At 44.9% G+C, this 16112-nt stretch overlaps 1 protein-coding gene and 1 pseudogene across 2 annotated transcripts in view; one reads left to right on the plus strand and one right to left on the minus strand.

Annotated features, from left to right (window-relative positions):
• The window catches only part of ZNF341 (zinc finger protein 341), a 45138-nt gene that overhangs the window by 9814 nt on the left and 19212 nt on the right, over nt 1–16112 (minus strand). For both annotated transcript variants that reach the window (XM_014550698.1, XM_005879796.2), the window contains 2 exons: nt 14836–15026; nt 7798–8006 (listed from right to left, as the gene is read on the minus strand). In XM_014550698.1, the coding sequence (XP_014406184.1) occupies nt 7798–8006; nt 14836–15026 (400 nt within the window). The remainder of the gene's footprint in view (nt 1–7797; nt 8007–14835; nt 15027–16112) is intronic.
• On the plus strand, nt 8336–13014 carry LOC102263671 (annotated as a pseudogene).

Consider the following 16112-nt stretch of genomic DNA (forward strand, 5'->3'; position numbering starts at 1 on the left):
ATAAGGTCCATTACCCATAGGGGAGCCAGAAGTGCCTTTAAAAATCAAAATCAGCCTAACCGGTTTGGCTCAGTGGATAGAGTGTCGACCTGCAGACTGAGGGGTCCCGGGTTCAGTTCCAGTCAAGGGCATGTACCTTGGTTGTGCACACATCCCCAGTAGGGGGTGTGCAGGAGGAAGCTGATCAATGTTTCTCTATCATCGATGTTTCTAACTCTCTATCCCTCTCCCTTCCTTTCTGTAAAAAATCAATAAAATATAATAAAAAAAAATAAAATAAAAATCAGATCATGTCACACCCTTGCTTAAAAGTCCCCACCTTAGCCCTAGCTGGTTTGGCTCAGTGTATAGAGCGTTGGCCTGTGGACTCAAGGGTCCTGGGTTCAATTCCAGTCAAGGGCACATGCCCGGGTTGTGGGCTCGGTCCCCAGTAGGGGGCATGCAGGAGGCAGCCAACCAATGATTCCCTCTCATCATTGATGTTTCTATCTCTCTCTCTTCCTCTCCCTTCCTCTCTGAAATCAATAAAAATATATTTTAAAAAAATCCCCACCTTAGTCTAAAGGCCCTACTGGCCTGATCTACTGCTACTCCCAAACTTCATCTTTCTTCACTGCCCAGCTCACTCACTCTGCTCCAGCTACTCTGGCCTCCTTAATGTACCTCAAACACACCAAGCCTGATTCCACTTGAGGGCCTTTGTACTTGTTGTTTCTATTACCTGGAACACTCTTCCCCAAGTTTTCCCCTAGGCAGCATCTTCTCATCCTTCGTGTCTCAGCTCCTCAGAGAGGCCCTCCCTGACCACCTGCCTTAAGTTTCTCCCTCTGTCCACCCCCAACTCTTTCTATGTTACCCAGGTTTATCTTCTTCTCAGCACTCATTACCTAGAATTATTTTATTTGTTTGCTTACTTGATGATTATCTATCTCCTCCACCAGTAAATGGGCTCTGGAGACAGGAACCATATCTGTCCTTTTCACAAACTGCTCTGAGCAGTAACAATCTGTTATATGAGAGTCAGAGAGACAATGATCTCGGCCTGGTTCTTCCCCATCTCTGACCCTCAGTTTCCTCATCCATAAAATGGGGTGGGAATCCCAAATGGACATGCCCCTTGCTCATTTTTAAGATTGTCATGAGAGTCAAAGGACACAACTGTGCTAAATAGTTCATAAACCACAAAGCACTATAGATAGACATGTCTTTAGTGTAAACAGTCTTTATATCACTGTGGCTAACATGCCTTAAAAATAGCAGCTTCAGGCCACAAACCTGAAGAAGATCCCATTGTCTCCTCACCATGAAAACATCTGCAAGCAAATAAAACCAATTACGATGCTGTACCAGTGACGAATGCCAAAGGTAAGTAGGCAATTCATGCCAAAAACAAAAACAAGGGCCCTGCCAACTATATACCAGGGCCACCATGGGAAAGCAGCAGGCAGGTGCACCTGTGGAGGGCGCAGGGGACCCCCCTCAAACCACACAATGAAATGCTTCCACAGCAAGAAAGAAAGAGGAGGGGGGTGGGGGTGGGAAGAGAGCTATCAGGAGGGCAGAAACCTCACAAGCTGGTGTGAGGAAGAGGTTAAGAACTGCACCAGCTTCAGCAGTGAGGAGACACAGGTTTGTGTGGGAAATATTTTAGCAATAACCACTAAAATTAAAACTCCCTGAAAGAAAAACCACCCTAATTAAGTCATCCAAGGTAACATCCCCAGCAACAGGGTAAACCAACATCATGTACCTCCTGATATGATGCATTGAGGACACAGCATCACCTTGTGATATTTCTGCCAAAAGTACGAATTTGGATCTAGACAAATCTAAACTAAGGACATTCTACAAAATAACTGGCCTACACTCTTTAGAAATATCAAGGTCATCACCCAGCCAGTGGTTGAATGCTGAACTATGAACCATGAAGTAAGTCACAGTTCAATTCCCAGTCAGGGCACATGCCCAGGTTGTGGGCTCAACCCCCAGTAGGGGGCATGCAGGAGGCAGCCCATCAATGATGTTTCTCACTAATTGATGTTTCTATCTCTCTATCCCTCTCCCTTCCTCTCTCTAAAAACCATAAAAACATATATATATTTTTTAAAAAACCATATAAAAAATATCAAGGTCATGAAAGACAAAGACAGACTGAAGACTTGGAAAGTAAAGAGACATGACAACTGTCCTGGCCAGGTAGCTCAGTTGGTTAAAGTGTAGTTCCAATATGCCAAGATTGCAGGTTCAATCCCCGGCCAGGGCACATACAATAATCAACCAATGAATGCATAAATAAGTGGAACAACAAACTGATATTTCTCTCCCCCCTTCTCTCTCTCTCTCTCTCTCTCTCTCTCTCTCAAATCAATAAGTAAAAAGTTATCTTAAAAAAGAGAGAGATGACAACTGAATTAAATGTGTGTGGTCCTGGATTGAATCCTGGGCCAGAAAAACTTTCTTTAAAGGATGCATTGGGACAATTGGAAATTTTTGAGTGAGGTCTGTAGATTAGATAACAGAAGTGTATTGATTTAACTTCCTAATTGATAACTACACCATGTCTATGTAAGAGGTTACCCTTGTTTTTAGAAAATACACACTAAAAAGAAAGGGTAAGGGAGTATCATGTTGGCAAATTGTTCTCAAATGGCTCAGAATAGGATAAAGCAAATGTCATAAAAAGAACATCTGGGAAGTCTGGGTGAAGAGTATCTGTGGGAATTCTTTGCACTAGTCTTATAATTTCTCTGGAAGTCTGAAATTATGTCAAAATAAGTTGAAAAAGGACACTTCCTGAAAGCGACCATATGTGGGATGGGGTGGGTCAAGGTGGAAGGGAAATTCCTCTACGATTTTTTGTAGTTTTTATTTTTATATTTATTTGTTTGTTTGTAATTTTTTTTTTCGGAGAAAGGAGGGATAGGGAGAGAGAGAAACATCAATGATGTGAGAAAATTGTTAATTGGCTATCTCCTGCACACCCCCCATTGGGGATGAAGCCCGAAACCTAGGCATGTGCCCTGATTGGAATCAAACCATGATTTCCTGGTTCATAAATCGATGCTCAACCACTGAGCCACGCCAGTTGGGCCAGAAAGATCCTCTTAAGTTTTAGTCTATCTGTGAGAAGTTGTGCAATAGGAAGATGGTGTGATACATTTATATCAAATTTGGTGACTGTGTTTGGGATGATCTGACTTAAACATAGCTGTGATATTTATATCTATATCCATACCTATAGACATGCTTGTTACAGATATATACCAAAAGGCATGTACCAAGAGGTTAATAGGAGTTATCTTGGGTGACAGGGTTTTATTTTTTGTTTCTGTGTGAGTTTTTAAAAGATCTTTTTCTCTGCATTGAACATGAATTTTGTAATTAGAAAAGAAATCAATAAATCTTATTTTTAAGAGGAAAAAGTAAATATATAGCATGAATTTTACTTGAGGGGTTTGGGCAGGCACCATATGCAGGCCAAGGTAATGTGGCCCAAAGCAGAGCAGCCAGACCGATGGGGCCTGGGCCCCTGAAGATGGAATGAAGTCACCACACCTGCTCAAACGTTACCATGAGAGAGAAATAAACTCTCATCTTGTTTAAGCCACTGTTATTTTTGTCTCTATTGCAAGTAACCAAATCTATATCTAAATTAAACAAATAAAAAATTACAGCAATAATATTTATTGAGCACCTATTATGTTGCAGGCACCATGTTTAAGTGCCTCATACTCATCTTACTTGATCCTAATAAATAATCCAATAGGGTAGGCACTATCGCATCCTCATTTCACAGATGAGAAGACTGGGGCTTAGAGTGGTTGAATGCCTTGCCAAGGACTTCCATCGGGTTTGTAGTAAGCTGAGATGTGAGCACAAGCAGGTGGCTCCACAGCCCTTGTCAGTACCATGACACCATTTCGCCCTTAGGCCATCCAGACAGTGGCCTGCCTCCCTGCACCTACTCTTACTTTTGAGCCATCAGCTCCAACACAATAGAAGTGATTGACTGCAGACACGGGGCCATCAGCATTGAGCTCAACCCTCAGCCTGCAAACTCCCAGACCAGAGCTATGGAGCTTCCAGGGTCCCGGACAAGGTTAGAATCCCTGCTGATGTTGTGAGCAGGTCACTTCTGTCTGAGTCTCAGTGTCCTCATGTTCAAAATGGGAGGATACCATTATGGACTGAACTGTGTCCCTCCAAAATTCATATGTTGAAGCCCTGGCCCTTAATGTAATGGTATCTGGAGATGGGCCTTTGGGAGGTGGTTAAAGATTAGATGACATCATGAGTATGGGGTCCTCATGATGAGATTAGTGCCCTTATAAAAAAAGACCAGAGAGATAAGGCACCCACCCCCTCTCTCATATGTCTATAGTATTTTGTTATAGCAGCCTGAGCTGACTAACACAACCTACCTCCCAGGATTGTAGGGATCAATATCCCAGAGTCAGAGCTCAGCACATAGTAGGTGCTCCCTTCCTTTTACTTGGCATCTCAGTCCAGAGGGCCACATAGCCAAAGGAATTTATAGATAATCCACAGTCTGGAAGAGCAAAAGCAAATGTCCTCCGATTACAAATTTCCATCCCCTTGGCTGGTAAAAGCCTCATCTGGCTTTCCTGTCTCTCTGGCTCCATTTCCCAATCTCCCCCAGGGCCAGCTGCTCTATACCCCATTTCATGAGTCACAGTCAACTTCTCAAATCTGCCAACTTCTCAAATCTCGTGATTTCTATAAGGCCCCCAGGCCCTGGCACCACTTCCTCCCCCAGCCTTCATGTAAATATCACTTTCCACTTGTACTCTATGCAACAGTCATACCAAACCACTTGCTAATTTTTCATATCTCTACACTTGTTCATCTTCCTGCTAGGAATGCACTCCACCCGACCCACTGCCAACCTGGCAAACTCCTACTCATCCTTCAAAACCCAGTTCAGATACCATTGCTTTGGACACCTTCCCTACCTCCCACTGTGGTATTTCTATATCAGATTATATCTATATATCTATATCTATACCTATTATCTATATCTATATCTATGCCCAGCGACCATTACGGCAGAACAACCGGAACAACCGGTGGCTATGACCTGCACTGTGGCAGCCAACCCCCCAGCCCCCAAGTGGCCCCCCCACCTCCGCACCTGCTGGTCAGGGACACAGGGAGCATACGACTGAGCTGTCAGCACCCTTCTGAGGGGAGAAGCCAGCCAGGTATACAGAAGGTGCTCAGTGAGGAGTCCACACGGGTTGTGTTCCCACCTTTATGCTGTCACCCCACCACCACCACAATGCCGAAGGCAGGCTGATTCAGGAACCCCGTGCTGACCACCCACACCGAGAAACAGCATGTGATCAACATCATGTCCCGCAGACGTCTCAATCCACTACTGACCCAAAGCGGGAAGATCGGGACTGAGACAGAAGGTCTGGGAAAAGCAGGGCCGTGGATGGCTGTGTTCTGCATTTGCTGCCAGACCCTGCTCCCTGGCCCCCTCTGTGTGTGAAGCGCCTGCATCGCCGCCCTTGGATGGAGGCCTGTGAAGGAGTGAAGAACTGTGGCTGTGCCTGTGGCTGCGCTCAGCCTCCTGCCCTTGTGGATAAGCAGGAAACATATTTACGTACCAGAATCTAAAATCCTCTTTGTCCGTAATAGCACAAATAATGCAAGACCCACCCGTTTCTAAACAGGACTCTGTCCAGCTGCGTGAGAACCCAGATCCAAGGCGTGCTCTTGGCCGAGGAGGCTGCAAAGGCTGCCGCTGCCCATGCGGTCAAATCCTCCGCACAGTGGTGATGTCAGAGCCCCCACCCCATCCCTGGGGCTCAGACAGCTGAGCCGCTGACACCTGGCAGGCGGCCTGGCACCAGCCTCCTCTACGCAGCCACTTTCAACCTTCCACCAGCTCCTGGAGGCAGGTGGGCTTGCGGATGGAGGCTTCAGTGTTAAAGCAACCCTGTTGGTGTACACAGACACACAGGCTTTTTGATGAGAGAGGACCCATAACATCCCTCAGGAACGTGGTAACTGCTCTGAGATCATGCTCCCAGCCTTGGCGACTCTCAAATAGGCCTCAGTGATTCCACTTGCCAGATGCAAAGACTGACCAGGGTTTCATGAGATGGATCAAACCCTCGGCCCCAGAGCAGCCGCTTCCTTTCAAAAGGAAGGTCACCCTGCCTGCAGGTCCTTGCTCTTCATCACTTTGAATATTTCTTGCCACACCCTTCTCTACCCAGCAAAGCTCATTTAGAATTGAAGGCCAGATAGAGCTTCAGAGACAAGAAAAAGCTAAAGGAGTTCATCCCCCCTGGGGGTGGGGCAGGCCAACCACCTGAGGCCCCTTCACCTCCCCGCACCCACCCGGCCCATTGCCCTGAAATGGGGCGGCCAGCTGGACCCCACCAGTGCATGAATTCGTGTACCGGGCTTCTACTTTATATATATATAAAATAGCATTTTATCACAATATATGGTAAAAATATTTATATATTTGTCTCCCTAAGCAGCACATGCATTCTAAACTCAAGGTCTATATTTACTTGTCTCTGAACCTCAGAAGTTCACCCAGGAATGACAGCAGGGCCCCCTAACAGAGGTCATCAGCCAAGTCCCTGCAGGTACAATATTGATTTTGTTTTAATCCTCACCCGAGGATATTTTTTCCACTGATTTCTAGAGAGAGTGGAAGAGGGAGAGAGACTCTGAAAGAAAGAACCATTGATGTGAGAGAGACACATCGATTGGTTGCCTCCCGCATGCGCCCCTACCAGGGCTGGGGAACCTTCAACCAAGGTACATGCCCTTGACTGGGAATCGAACCCACGACTCTTCGGTCCTTGGGCCAACACTCTAACCACTGAGCAAAACTGGCCAGGGCCTTGCAGGTACAATTTTGTACAAAGAAGCAAAAGTCATTTAACATGAAAATATTCACCAACGACTAGAAGGAGTCCTCAAACAAGTCCCTGTTTTCACTAAGATCTATCCCCACATATTTGCTGAGCATTGTGAGACAACAACACAGGGCAAATGCACAGCAAAATAACTGGAGGGCAAAAACGCAGTATTTCACAATTAGAAAAGAGATACTGGATATCTGCAAATAACCCCACCAACAAAGGAGAGTCTAGAGGAGGAGCCAGAAAACAATCGAGGAAGATAAACTCAAAGGCTGATCAAGGAATGATAGCTCCAAAGAGAATGATTTGAGGATCTAAGGATTAAAAGCATGTGGCACAACTGAGGGAGCCTTCCATCATTTCTGCCAAAGGGACCTTCTTTATGACTGTAACAGAAAACTAAGGTGATGTAAAGGACAGTCAGAAAAAATAACCCCAAATCAAATCTACACTTGAAGCATTCCTTGTTCATTCTAAGAATAAGCATATAGCTTCAACTTTAACGTAAATTTTACATATTATAAAAAAATAAAATCTTATTTGTATGATTTTTGCTTTCAAATGTACTTGTTAATTTGTTTTTTTATTCTAAGAATCTGTGTACCATTCCCACTGTAACCTAAGTTTTGTAGATTATCAGACAAAATTATATTTTTAGTATAAAAAAATCAAAAATTTTTTTCTACTGTAACAAGGAAAGACTGGTTCCCCCCCCCCCTTTTTTTTAAGGATGAATATCTGCCAAGTTAAAGAATGCTATAAGGAGGGCCAGCATCTTTTCCCCCACCAGTGCTAAGGCTCAGAACCCACTCTGCCAGCCCAGAGACTCAGTTTCCCCTCTGAGGTGTCTGACAGTCCTGTGGGAGAGGAAGTGGAAGACACGTACTTGTAGACCGTGCTGTCCTTCTTGGGGCTGTGCTGCGGCAGGAGGCTGTGGGAGTACTGGTGCACGCCCAGGTCATACAGTGAGGGAAAGTCCTTGCTGCAGAGGTGGCAGCGGTAGCTCAGCTCCTCCTGGTGGCTCTTGATGTGCTCCAGAAAAGTGTCGAGCTTCGGAAACGTCTGGGCGCAGCTTTTGACCACACACTTGTACACCTTGATGGAAGACATGGAGCAGGTTAAAGGGGAGGCAGGAGAGCTGCCTTCACTGCTGCCCCCTGCCCTGTGGCATCCACCTGGAACACTGCTGGTGAATGGCCCTACTCCCCTGCTTTTATTTTGATTGGAGGGTCCTCTCCTCTCAGCCAGTCATAATGACCACACTACCCTTTCCTCAGGCTCTGGAAAAACAGTAAAAAAATGACATTGTGGCCTTCCAATCTCATACTGGAGTAGTGGCTCCCCAACTTGAGCGCATATGACAGTGACAGATTGCTGGGCGCCACCCCCAGCGTATCTGATTGGGCAGATCTGGTGGCCTGAACATGCGCATCCTAACAAGTACCCAGGTAATGCTGGTCCAGAGACCTCACTTTGAGAACTGCTATCTAGCAAGCCTACCTGGGGTCATCTCTGGGGGAATGTGCATTGTTTTGACTATTTACCACTGATTAGAATCCAGACTCTAAAACTAAATATTAACTTTTACAAAACTGATCTGATATAAATGACTTCTGTCAGGTAGAAAGGATAACCCCAAACCTTATAGGTTTTGTTGCCCTGTAGGACATTAACCAGATTTGTATCTATCTTAGCAATCCTTTTTAGAAAAATTAAATTGGGGTGATATTGGTTAATAGGATCATATAGGTTTCAGGTGTAGATTTCTAAGATACTAACTTAGCAATCTCATTTCAGTATTCCTTTTTCCCCTGATAGTACTATATAGGTATAAATATTAGTGTCTCATATCTTCTTTTGAACTTTCTCATCCTTCCAATTCTCTCATTAATGAGTTACATAAAATTCTGACTCATATTCATTATGTTATTTACATGAGAATCATGTTTTTAACATTTTGAAAATTATACTTTGACAAGTGGTACACACTCCTGGTTGCCTAAACAATTCCACAAGCTTTCGTTTTTCTTTTAATTTTTAAAAAAATATGTTTTTATTGATTTCAAGGAAAGGAAGAGAAAGAGAGAGAGGAATAGAAAAACATCAATGATAAGAGAGAATAATTGATTGGCTACCTCCCACATGTTCCCTACCAGGGATCTGCCAGCAACCTGATGGAGAATCGAACCATGGCCTCCTGGTTCATGGGTCAACCTTCAACCACTGAACCACACCGGCCAGGCACACAAGCTCCTTCTTCCTAACAAAGTGAACCATGATTTTCTCAGGGTGGTAACATGCTCAGTTAAAGGCTGGTGTGGCTCAGTTGGCTGGAGTGTCATCCTGTGTACACCAAAAGGTGGTGAGTTCGATTTCCAGTCAGGGCACATATCCAGGTTGTGGATTCGATCCCAGGTCGGGACACATGTGGGAGGCAACCAATCGATGTTTCTCTCTCTTTCCCCCTTCCTCTCTCTTTTTAAATATATTTTTATTGATTTCAGAGAGGGAGAGAGAGATAGAAACATCAATGATGACAGAATCATTGATCAGCTGCTTCCTGCACACCCCCTACTGGGGATCGAGCCTGAAACCCGGGCATGTGTCCTTGACCGGAATCGAACCTGGGACCCTTCAGTCCCCAGTCCAACACTCTATCCACTGAGCCAAACCAGCTAGGGCCCCCTTCCTCTCTCTTAAAAAACAAAAACCATTTGATTCCATATCCCTGTCTCCCTTGCATCTAGTGTCAGCCATATGACTCCTTTCTTACCAATGATATGTAGTAGTATTTAGGGAAGGCATCATTCCCAGAACAAAAAGGCAAAAAAGCTTCCTAGGAAAATCCCCTTTGCCTTTTGCATTTGTCCTGACTGGAATACAAATGTGATGGCTGGAGATATATCATAGCAGCCATCCTGCAATCTTGAGAATGAAAGCCACATGCTAAGGATAGTAGAACAGAAAGCCAGAAAAAGCCTGCGTCCATGATGACATATCTGATCTGTTATACAAGCCTAACACTGCCTACTTAAGGACTTCTTCTGATGTGAGAGAAAGAAAACCCTGAGTAGTAAGCCAGTTTTCTATTATTTGCAGCAGAATAATGCATTCCTAAATGATAAAGCACATGCACTTACTCTGACCAACAAGAGATCTTCAAGGAAAGGTTTCCTTGCTTCTAAAAAAGCACAGAAAAGCCTGGCAGGCGGGGCTCAGTGGTGGAGCGTTGACCTATGAACCAGGAGGTCAAAATTTGATTCCCAGTGGGGGGTGTGCAGAAGGCAGCCAATCAATGATTCTTTCTCATCATTGATGTTTCTATCTCTCTTTCCCTCTCTGTTCCTTTTTCTGAAATCAATAAAAACACTTTTTTAAAGGACACAGAAAAAGATAGCCCCTTTTTGCTCATAGGTAAGACTGTAACTGGACCTAGAAAGAATGGCCACTATCCCAGGACCACAGGTGAGCCATTAGTAGAGAGCAAGGCCACATGGTAGAGATGGTGGAGATGAACTGAAAAACACAGGGACCTTGATGCTGGGTTCAGTCAACTGACTGTTTCAGGCCTGGTGCTGCTGTACCTTTGGTTTTCTTGTTAAATAAGATGACAAACTTCCTAATTGTTTAAGCCAGTTTGAATCAAAGGTTTCTGTGATTTGTCACCAAAGATACCCTAACTAACTTCCATGAACCCCCACCCCCGCTAGGAATCTATCATAAGAGAAAAAAATCAGAGATGTGAACAAATATTTGATTACAATGATCCCACCATGGTTTTGTTTATAATAGCAAAACTCAGGAAGTAATAGTTTAACTATAGAATTTTAAAAATGTAGCCATTAAATTTATGTTTAAAAATAGTGATGTGAGCTACATATTTTCCACAATTTCCTTTTCTTTCTCTCTTTTCCTGTAGCCCAAAGTGCAGAAAGAAAAGAAGGCCAAGGGGAAGAAGGTGGCTCCGGCCCCTGCTGTCATGAAGAAGCAGGAGGCCAAGAAGGTAAATCCCCTGTTTGAGAAAAGGCCCAAGAATTCTGGCATTGGACAGGACATCCAGCTCATAAGGGACCTCACCTGCTTTGTCAAATGGCCCCGCTACATTCAGCTACAGCAGCACAGGGCTATTCTCTATACGTGTCTGAACGTGCCATTGACCAGTTCACTCAGGCCTTGGATCACCAAACAGCTACTCAACTGCTGAAGCTGGCCCACAAGTACAGACCAGAGACAAAGCAAGAGAAGAAGCAGAGAATGGTGGCTCAGGCTGAGAAAAAAGCCGCCGGCAAAAAGGGGATGTCCCCACCAAGAGGCCACCTGTCCTTTGAGCAGGGGTTAACACCGTCACCACCCTGCAGTGAGAGAACAAGAAGACTCGGCTGGTAGTGACTACACACAATGTGGATCCCATCCGGCTGGTGGTCTTCCTGCCCTGCCTGTGCTGGCAGATGGGGGTTCCCTACTGCATGAGCAAGGGGAAGGCCAGGCTGGGTGTCTCATCCACAGGAAGACCTGCACCACTGTTGCCTTCACACAGGTTAACTTGGAAGAAAAAGGAGCTCTGGCTAAGCTGGTGGGAGCTATCTGTTCTAATTACAACAACAGATATGCTGAGACCCATCGCTTGGGGAGGCAACGTCCTGGGTCCAAGTCAGAGGCTACCATTGCCAAGCTGGAAATGGCAAAGGCTAAAAACACTGGCCACCAAACTGGCTACGTGTACACTGTTGGGTTTTCTGTACATAAAAGTAATAAAAATTGTCCTTCAAAAAAATAATAGTGACATGAGAAAATACTCAAATGTAAAATTAGGTTAAAAAAATAGCACAATTCTCAAGAGAATTTATACTGAGTCAAAAAAAGCCAATCTCAAAAGGTCACATACTGGATGACTCTATTTATACAACATTCTCAAACTGACAAACTTATAGAGAAATAGAGAACTGATCAGTGGCTTCCAGAGGCTAAGTATGTTGGAGAGGAGAAGGATGTCTAATAAGGGGCAACACAAGGGAGAGCTCTGTAGGATAAAATAGTTCTGTACTGCCCAGAAATGTGGCTCAGTAGTTGACTTATGAACCCTGAGGACACAGTTCCATCCCCGGTCAAGGCACATGTCCAGGTTGCGGGCTTGATCCCCAGTAGGGGGGCATGCAGGAGGCAACCGATCAATGACTCTCTCTCCCTCTCCCTTCCTTTCTCTGAAATAAATAAAAACATATGAAAAAAAATAAACACTAGAATAGAATTATCAAGTAACCCAGCAATTTCACTTCTAGGCTTATACCCAAGCGAACTGAAAACATATCTATATATATAAAAAGCCAGCAAATGGAACGCCATAACAACCAGTCTGGTATATTTATTCTACCATAAAGAGAAATAAAGTACTGGTACATGCTACAACATGGATAAACCTTAAAAACAGTATCTCAAAAGGCCACATACTATATGATTCCATTTATATTAAATGTCCAGTACAGGCAAATCCATAGAGACAGAAACGAGATGAGTGATTACCAGGGGCTGGGGGCAGAGGGTGATTGCTAATGGGTACAGGGTTTCTGTTTGGAGTGATGAAAATATTCTGGAATTAGTGTTGATGGCTGTACAACCTATGAATATATTAAAAACCACTGAACTGTACACTTTTAAAAGGGTGAATTTTATGGTATGTGAATTATATCTCAATTAAAAGGAAAAAAGACTGTAGTCCTAAATCCCCAAAGACATTTGATTTTTTCAGGGTATTAAGAATGTTTCCTGTCTCTGATTCCTTCATTATATGACTCTTAAGAGGTGGGCTTCCTCCCTCAGCACCATAATGGCCCAGTAAGCTGGCCCCACCAAGGCAGAATACAGGGGAAAGTTTGGCCCCATCCTGAATGGTTAGACAGTAGCTCAGACTAAATGAGGCCCACCCCCGTCCCCTTTCTAGGCCATGTTCAAGACCCCAGCATCAGCCAAGGCTCATGACCAGGATGGAAGTACCCCTCAATCCCCCCGCTGCCCACTCCCCACCTACCTGCTCATTCTTATGCTGGGTCATGTGGGACTTGAGCTGGAAGTAAGTGCTGAACTTGCTGGGGCAGAACTGACATAGGTAGGAGCTATCGATGAGGACCACCTGCTTGCCCTCCAGCTTCTCCCCTTCATCCTCACCTGCTGTGGGCAAGGCCTGGGGCTGTGGGGCACTCGACAGTGTCTGGCCCAACCCTATGGAGAAAGCCAGGAAGAGAAGTCACTGAGAAGGGCAGAGGAAGCACCAGGACAGAGAGACCACTCAGGAAGGATCACGGAACATCTCCTCCATGCTCCACTGCGTACACCCCACACCCACCACATGCTTGGTGTTGGACACTGTTCTCAAGGTCCTGCACTCACATACAGTTGGTGTGCACTGATACCACACTTCCTGGTGCTAAAATACTGAAATACTTACATTCCAACTGATGAATAGCTATTGCCTCAAGTCTCCGGTCCCTGACCTCCCCCTCGGACACTCTAGACCTCTCACCATGGTTGTTAAAAATCCTGAACACAGCTCCTAGCTGTACTCATCATGCCTCCCCAGCTCCTTGTTCTAATTACACTCATTTGTTTGGTTGCCCTTCCCTCACATTCTCTGAGGACAGGGGCCTGGCACAGAGTAGGCCTCCATAAATGTTTGCTAAATGACTGAACCCCTGGTGCTAGGCACTTTAGGAATTTAAAATAGAAAAAATGGTTTCTGATCTCTCCCGGGGGAAACCAAGATGGCGGCATAGGTTAACGCCGGAGTTTGCTGCCTCGAACAACCACTTCAAAAATACAACTAAAAGACGGAACGGACATCATCCAGAACCACAGGAAGGCTGGCTGAGTGGAAGTTCTACAACTAGGAGGAAAGAGAAAATAAGGGGCAACACAAGGGAGAGCTCTGTAGGATAAAATAGTTCTGTACTGCCCAGAAATGTGGCTCAGTAGTTGACTTATGAACCCTGAGGACACAGTTCCATCCCCGGTCAAGGCACATGTCCAGGTTGCGGGCTTGATCCCCAGTAGGGGGGCATGCAGGAGGCAACCGATCAATGACTCTCTCTCCCTCTCCCTTCCTTTCTCTGAAATAAATAAAAACATATGAAAAAAAATAAACACTAGAATAGAATTATCAAGTAACCCAGCAATTTCACTTCTAGGCTTATACCCAAGCGAACTGAAAACATATCTATATATATAAAAAGCCAGCAAATGGAACGCCATAACAACCAGTCTGGTATATTTATTCTACCATAAAGAGAAATAAAGTACTGGTACATGCTACAACATGGATAAACCTTAAAAACAGTATCTCAAAAGGCCACATACTATATGATTCCATTTATATTAAATGTCCAGTACAGGCAAATCCATAGAGACAGAAACGAGATGAGTGATTACCAGGGGCTGGGGGCAGAGGGTGATTGCTAATGGGTACAGGGTTTCTGTTTGGAGTGATGAAAATATTCTGGAATTAGTGTTGATGGCTGTACAACCTATGAATATATTAAAAACCACTGAACTGTACACTTTTAAAAGGGTGAATTTTATGGTATGTGAATTATATCTCAATTAAAAGGAAAAAAGACTGTAGTCCTAAATCCCCAAAGACATTTGATTTTTTCAGGGTATTAAGAATGTTTCCTGTCTCTGATTCCTTCATTATATGACTCTTAAGAGGTGGGCTTCCTCCCTCAGCACCATAATGGCCCAGTAAGCTGGCCCCACCAAGGCAGAATACAGGGGAAAGTTTGGCCCCATCCTGAATGGTTAGACAGTAGCTCAGACTAAATGAGGCCCACCCCCGTCCCCTTTCTAGGCCATGTTCAAGACCCCAGCATCAGCCAAGGCTCATGACCAGGATGGAAGTACCCCTCAATCCCCCCGCTGCCCACTCCCCACCTACCTGCTCATTCTTATGCTGGGTCATGTGGGACTTGAGCTGGAAGTAAGTGCTGAACTTGCTGGGGCAGAACTGACATAGGTAGGAGCTATCGATGAGGACCACCTGCTTGCCCTCCAGCTTCTCCCCTTCATCCTCACCTGCTGTGGGCAAGGCCTGGGGCTGTGGGGCACTCGACAGTGTCTGGCCCAACCCTATGGAGAAAGCCAGGAAGAGAAGTCACTGAGAAGGGCAGAGGAAGCACCAGGACAGAGAGACCACTCAGGAAGGATCACGGAACATCTCCTCCATGCTCCACTGCGTACACCCCACACCCACCACATGCTTGGTGTTGGACACTGTTCTCAAGGTCCTGCACTCACATACAGTTGGTGTGCACTGATACCACACTTCCTGGTGCTAAAATACTGAAATACTTACATTCCAACTGATGAATAGCTATTGCCTCAAGTCTCCGGTCCCTGACCTCCCCCTCGGACACTCTAGACCTCTCACCATGGTTGTTAAAAATCCTGAACACAGCTCCTAGCTGTACTCATCATGCCTCCCCAGCTCCTTGTTCTAATTACACTCATTTGTTTGGTTGCCCTTCCCTCACATTCTCTGAGGACAGGGGCCTGGCACAGAGTAGGCCTCCATAAATGTTTGCTAAATGACTGAACCCCTGGTGCTGATTTCTTTAGGAATTTAAAATAGAAAAAATGGTTTCTTCTCCAAGGAACTCACAAAGACTCGAAGTGCACACATAGAATGGCTAAATACACAGCAAGGCTAGATCCAACAGGGAGATGATATAAAGTGGCCATGTGTTTTTTGCACAGCAAAACACCCCTTCATTGGCTGGCATGTGGCAGGTGTTGCTCACCTATGGGGCTGCACAGGAAAGCCCCAGTCTTACATTGTCCAATACAGTGGCAAAGAGCCACATGTGGCAACTGAGAACTCAAAATTTGGCTCGTCCAAATCCAGATGTGCTAATAAATGCAAATGGATTTTGGAAACTTAGCATAAAAAAAAAGAATATAAAATATCTCATTAATAATTTCTTTATATTACATGCTAAAATGACAATCTACACTAATAAAAGAGAAACATGGTAATTAGCGTACGACCGCTACCCTTTTCATTGGCTAATCAGTGAGTATATGCAAATTAACTGTCAGCCAAGATGGCGGCCGGCAGCCAGGCACTGAAGCGAGCAGGGAGGCTTGCTTGCGTCAGTGACTGCGGACTCCAATGCCTAACTTGCCGGCCTCTCAGCTGCAACTCTAAGCAACTAT

Source organism: Myotis brandtii, unplaced genomic scaffold (assembly GCF_000412655.1).
Source record: "Myotis brandtii unplaced genomic scaffold, ASM41265v1 scaffold61, whole genome shotgun sequence".
NCBI lineage: Eukaryota > Metazoa > Chordata > Mammalia > Chiroptera > Vespertilionidae > Myotis > Myotis brandtii.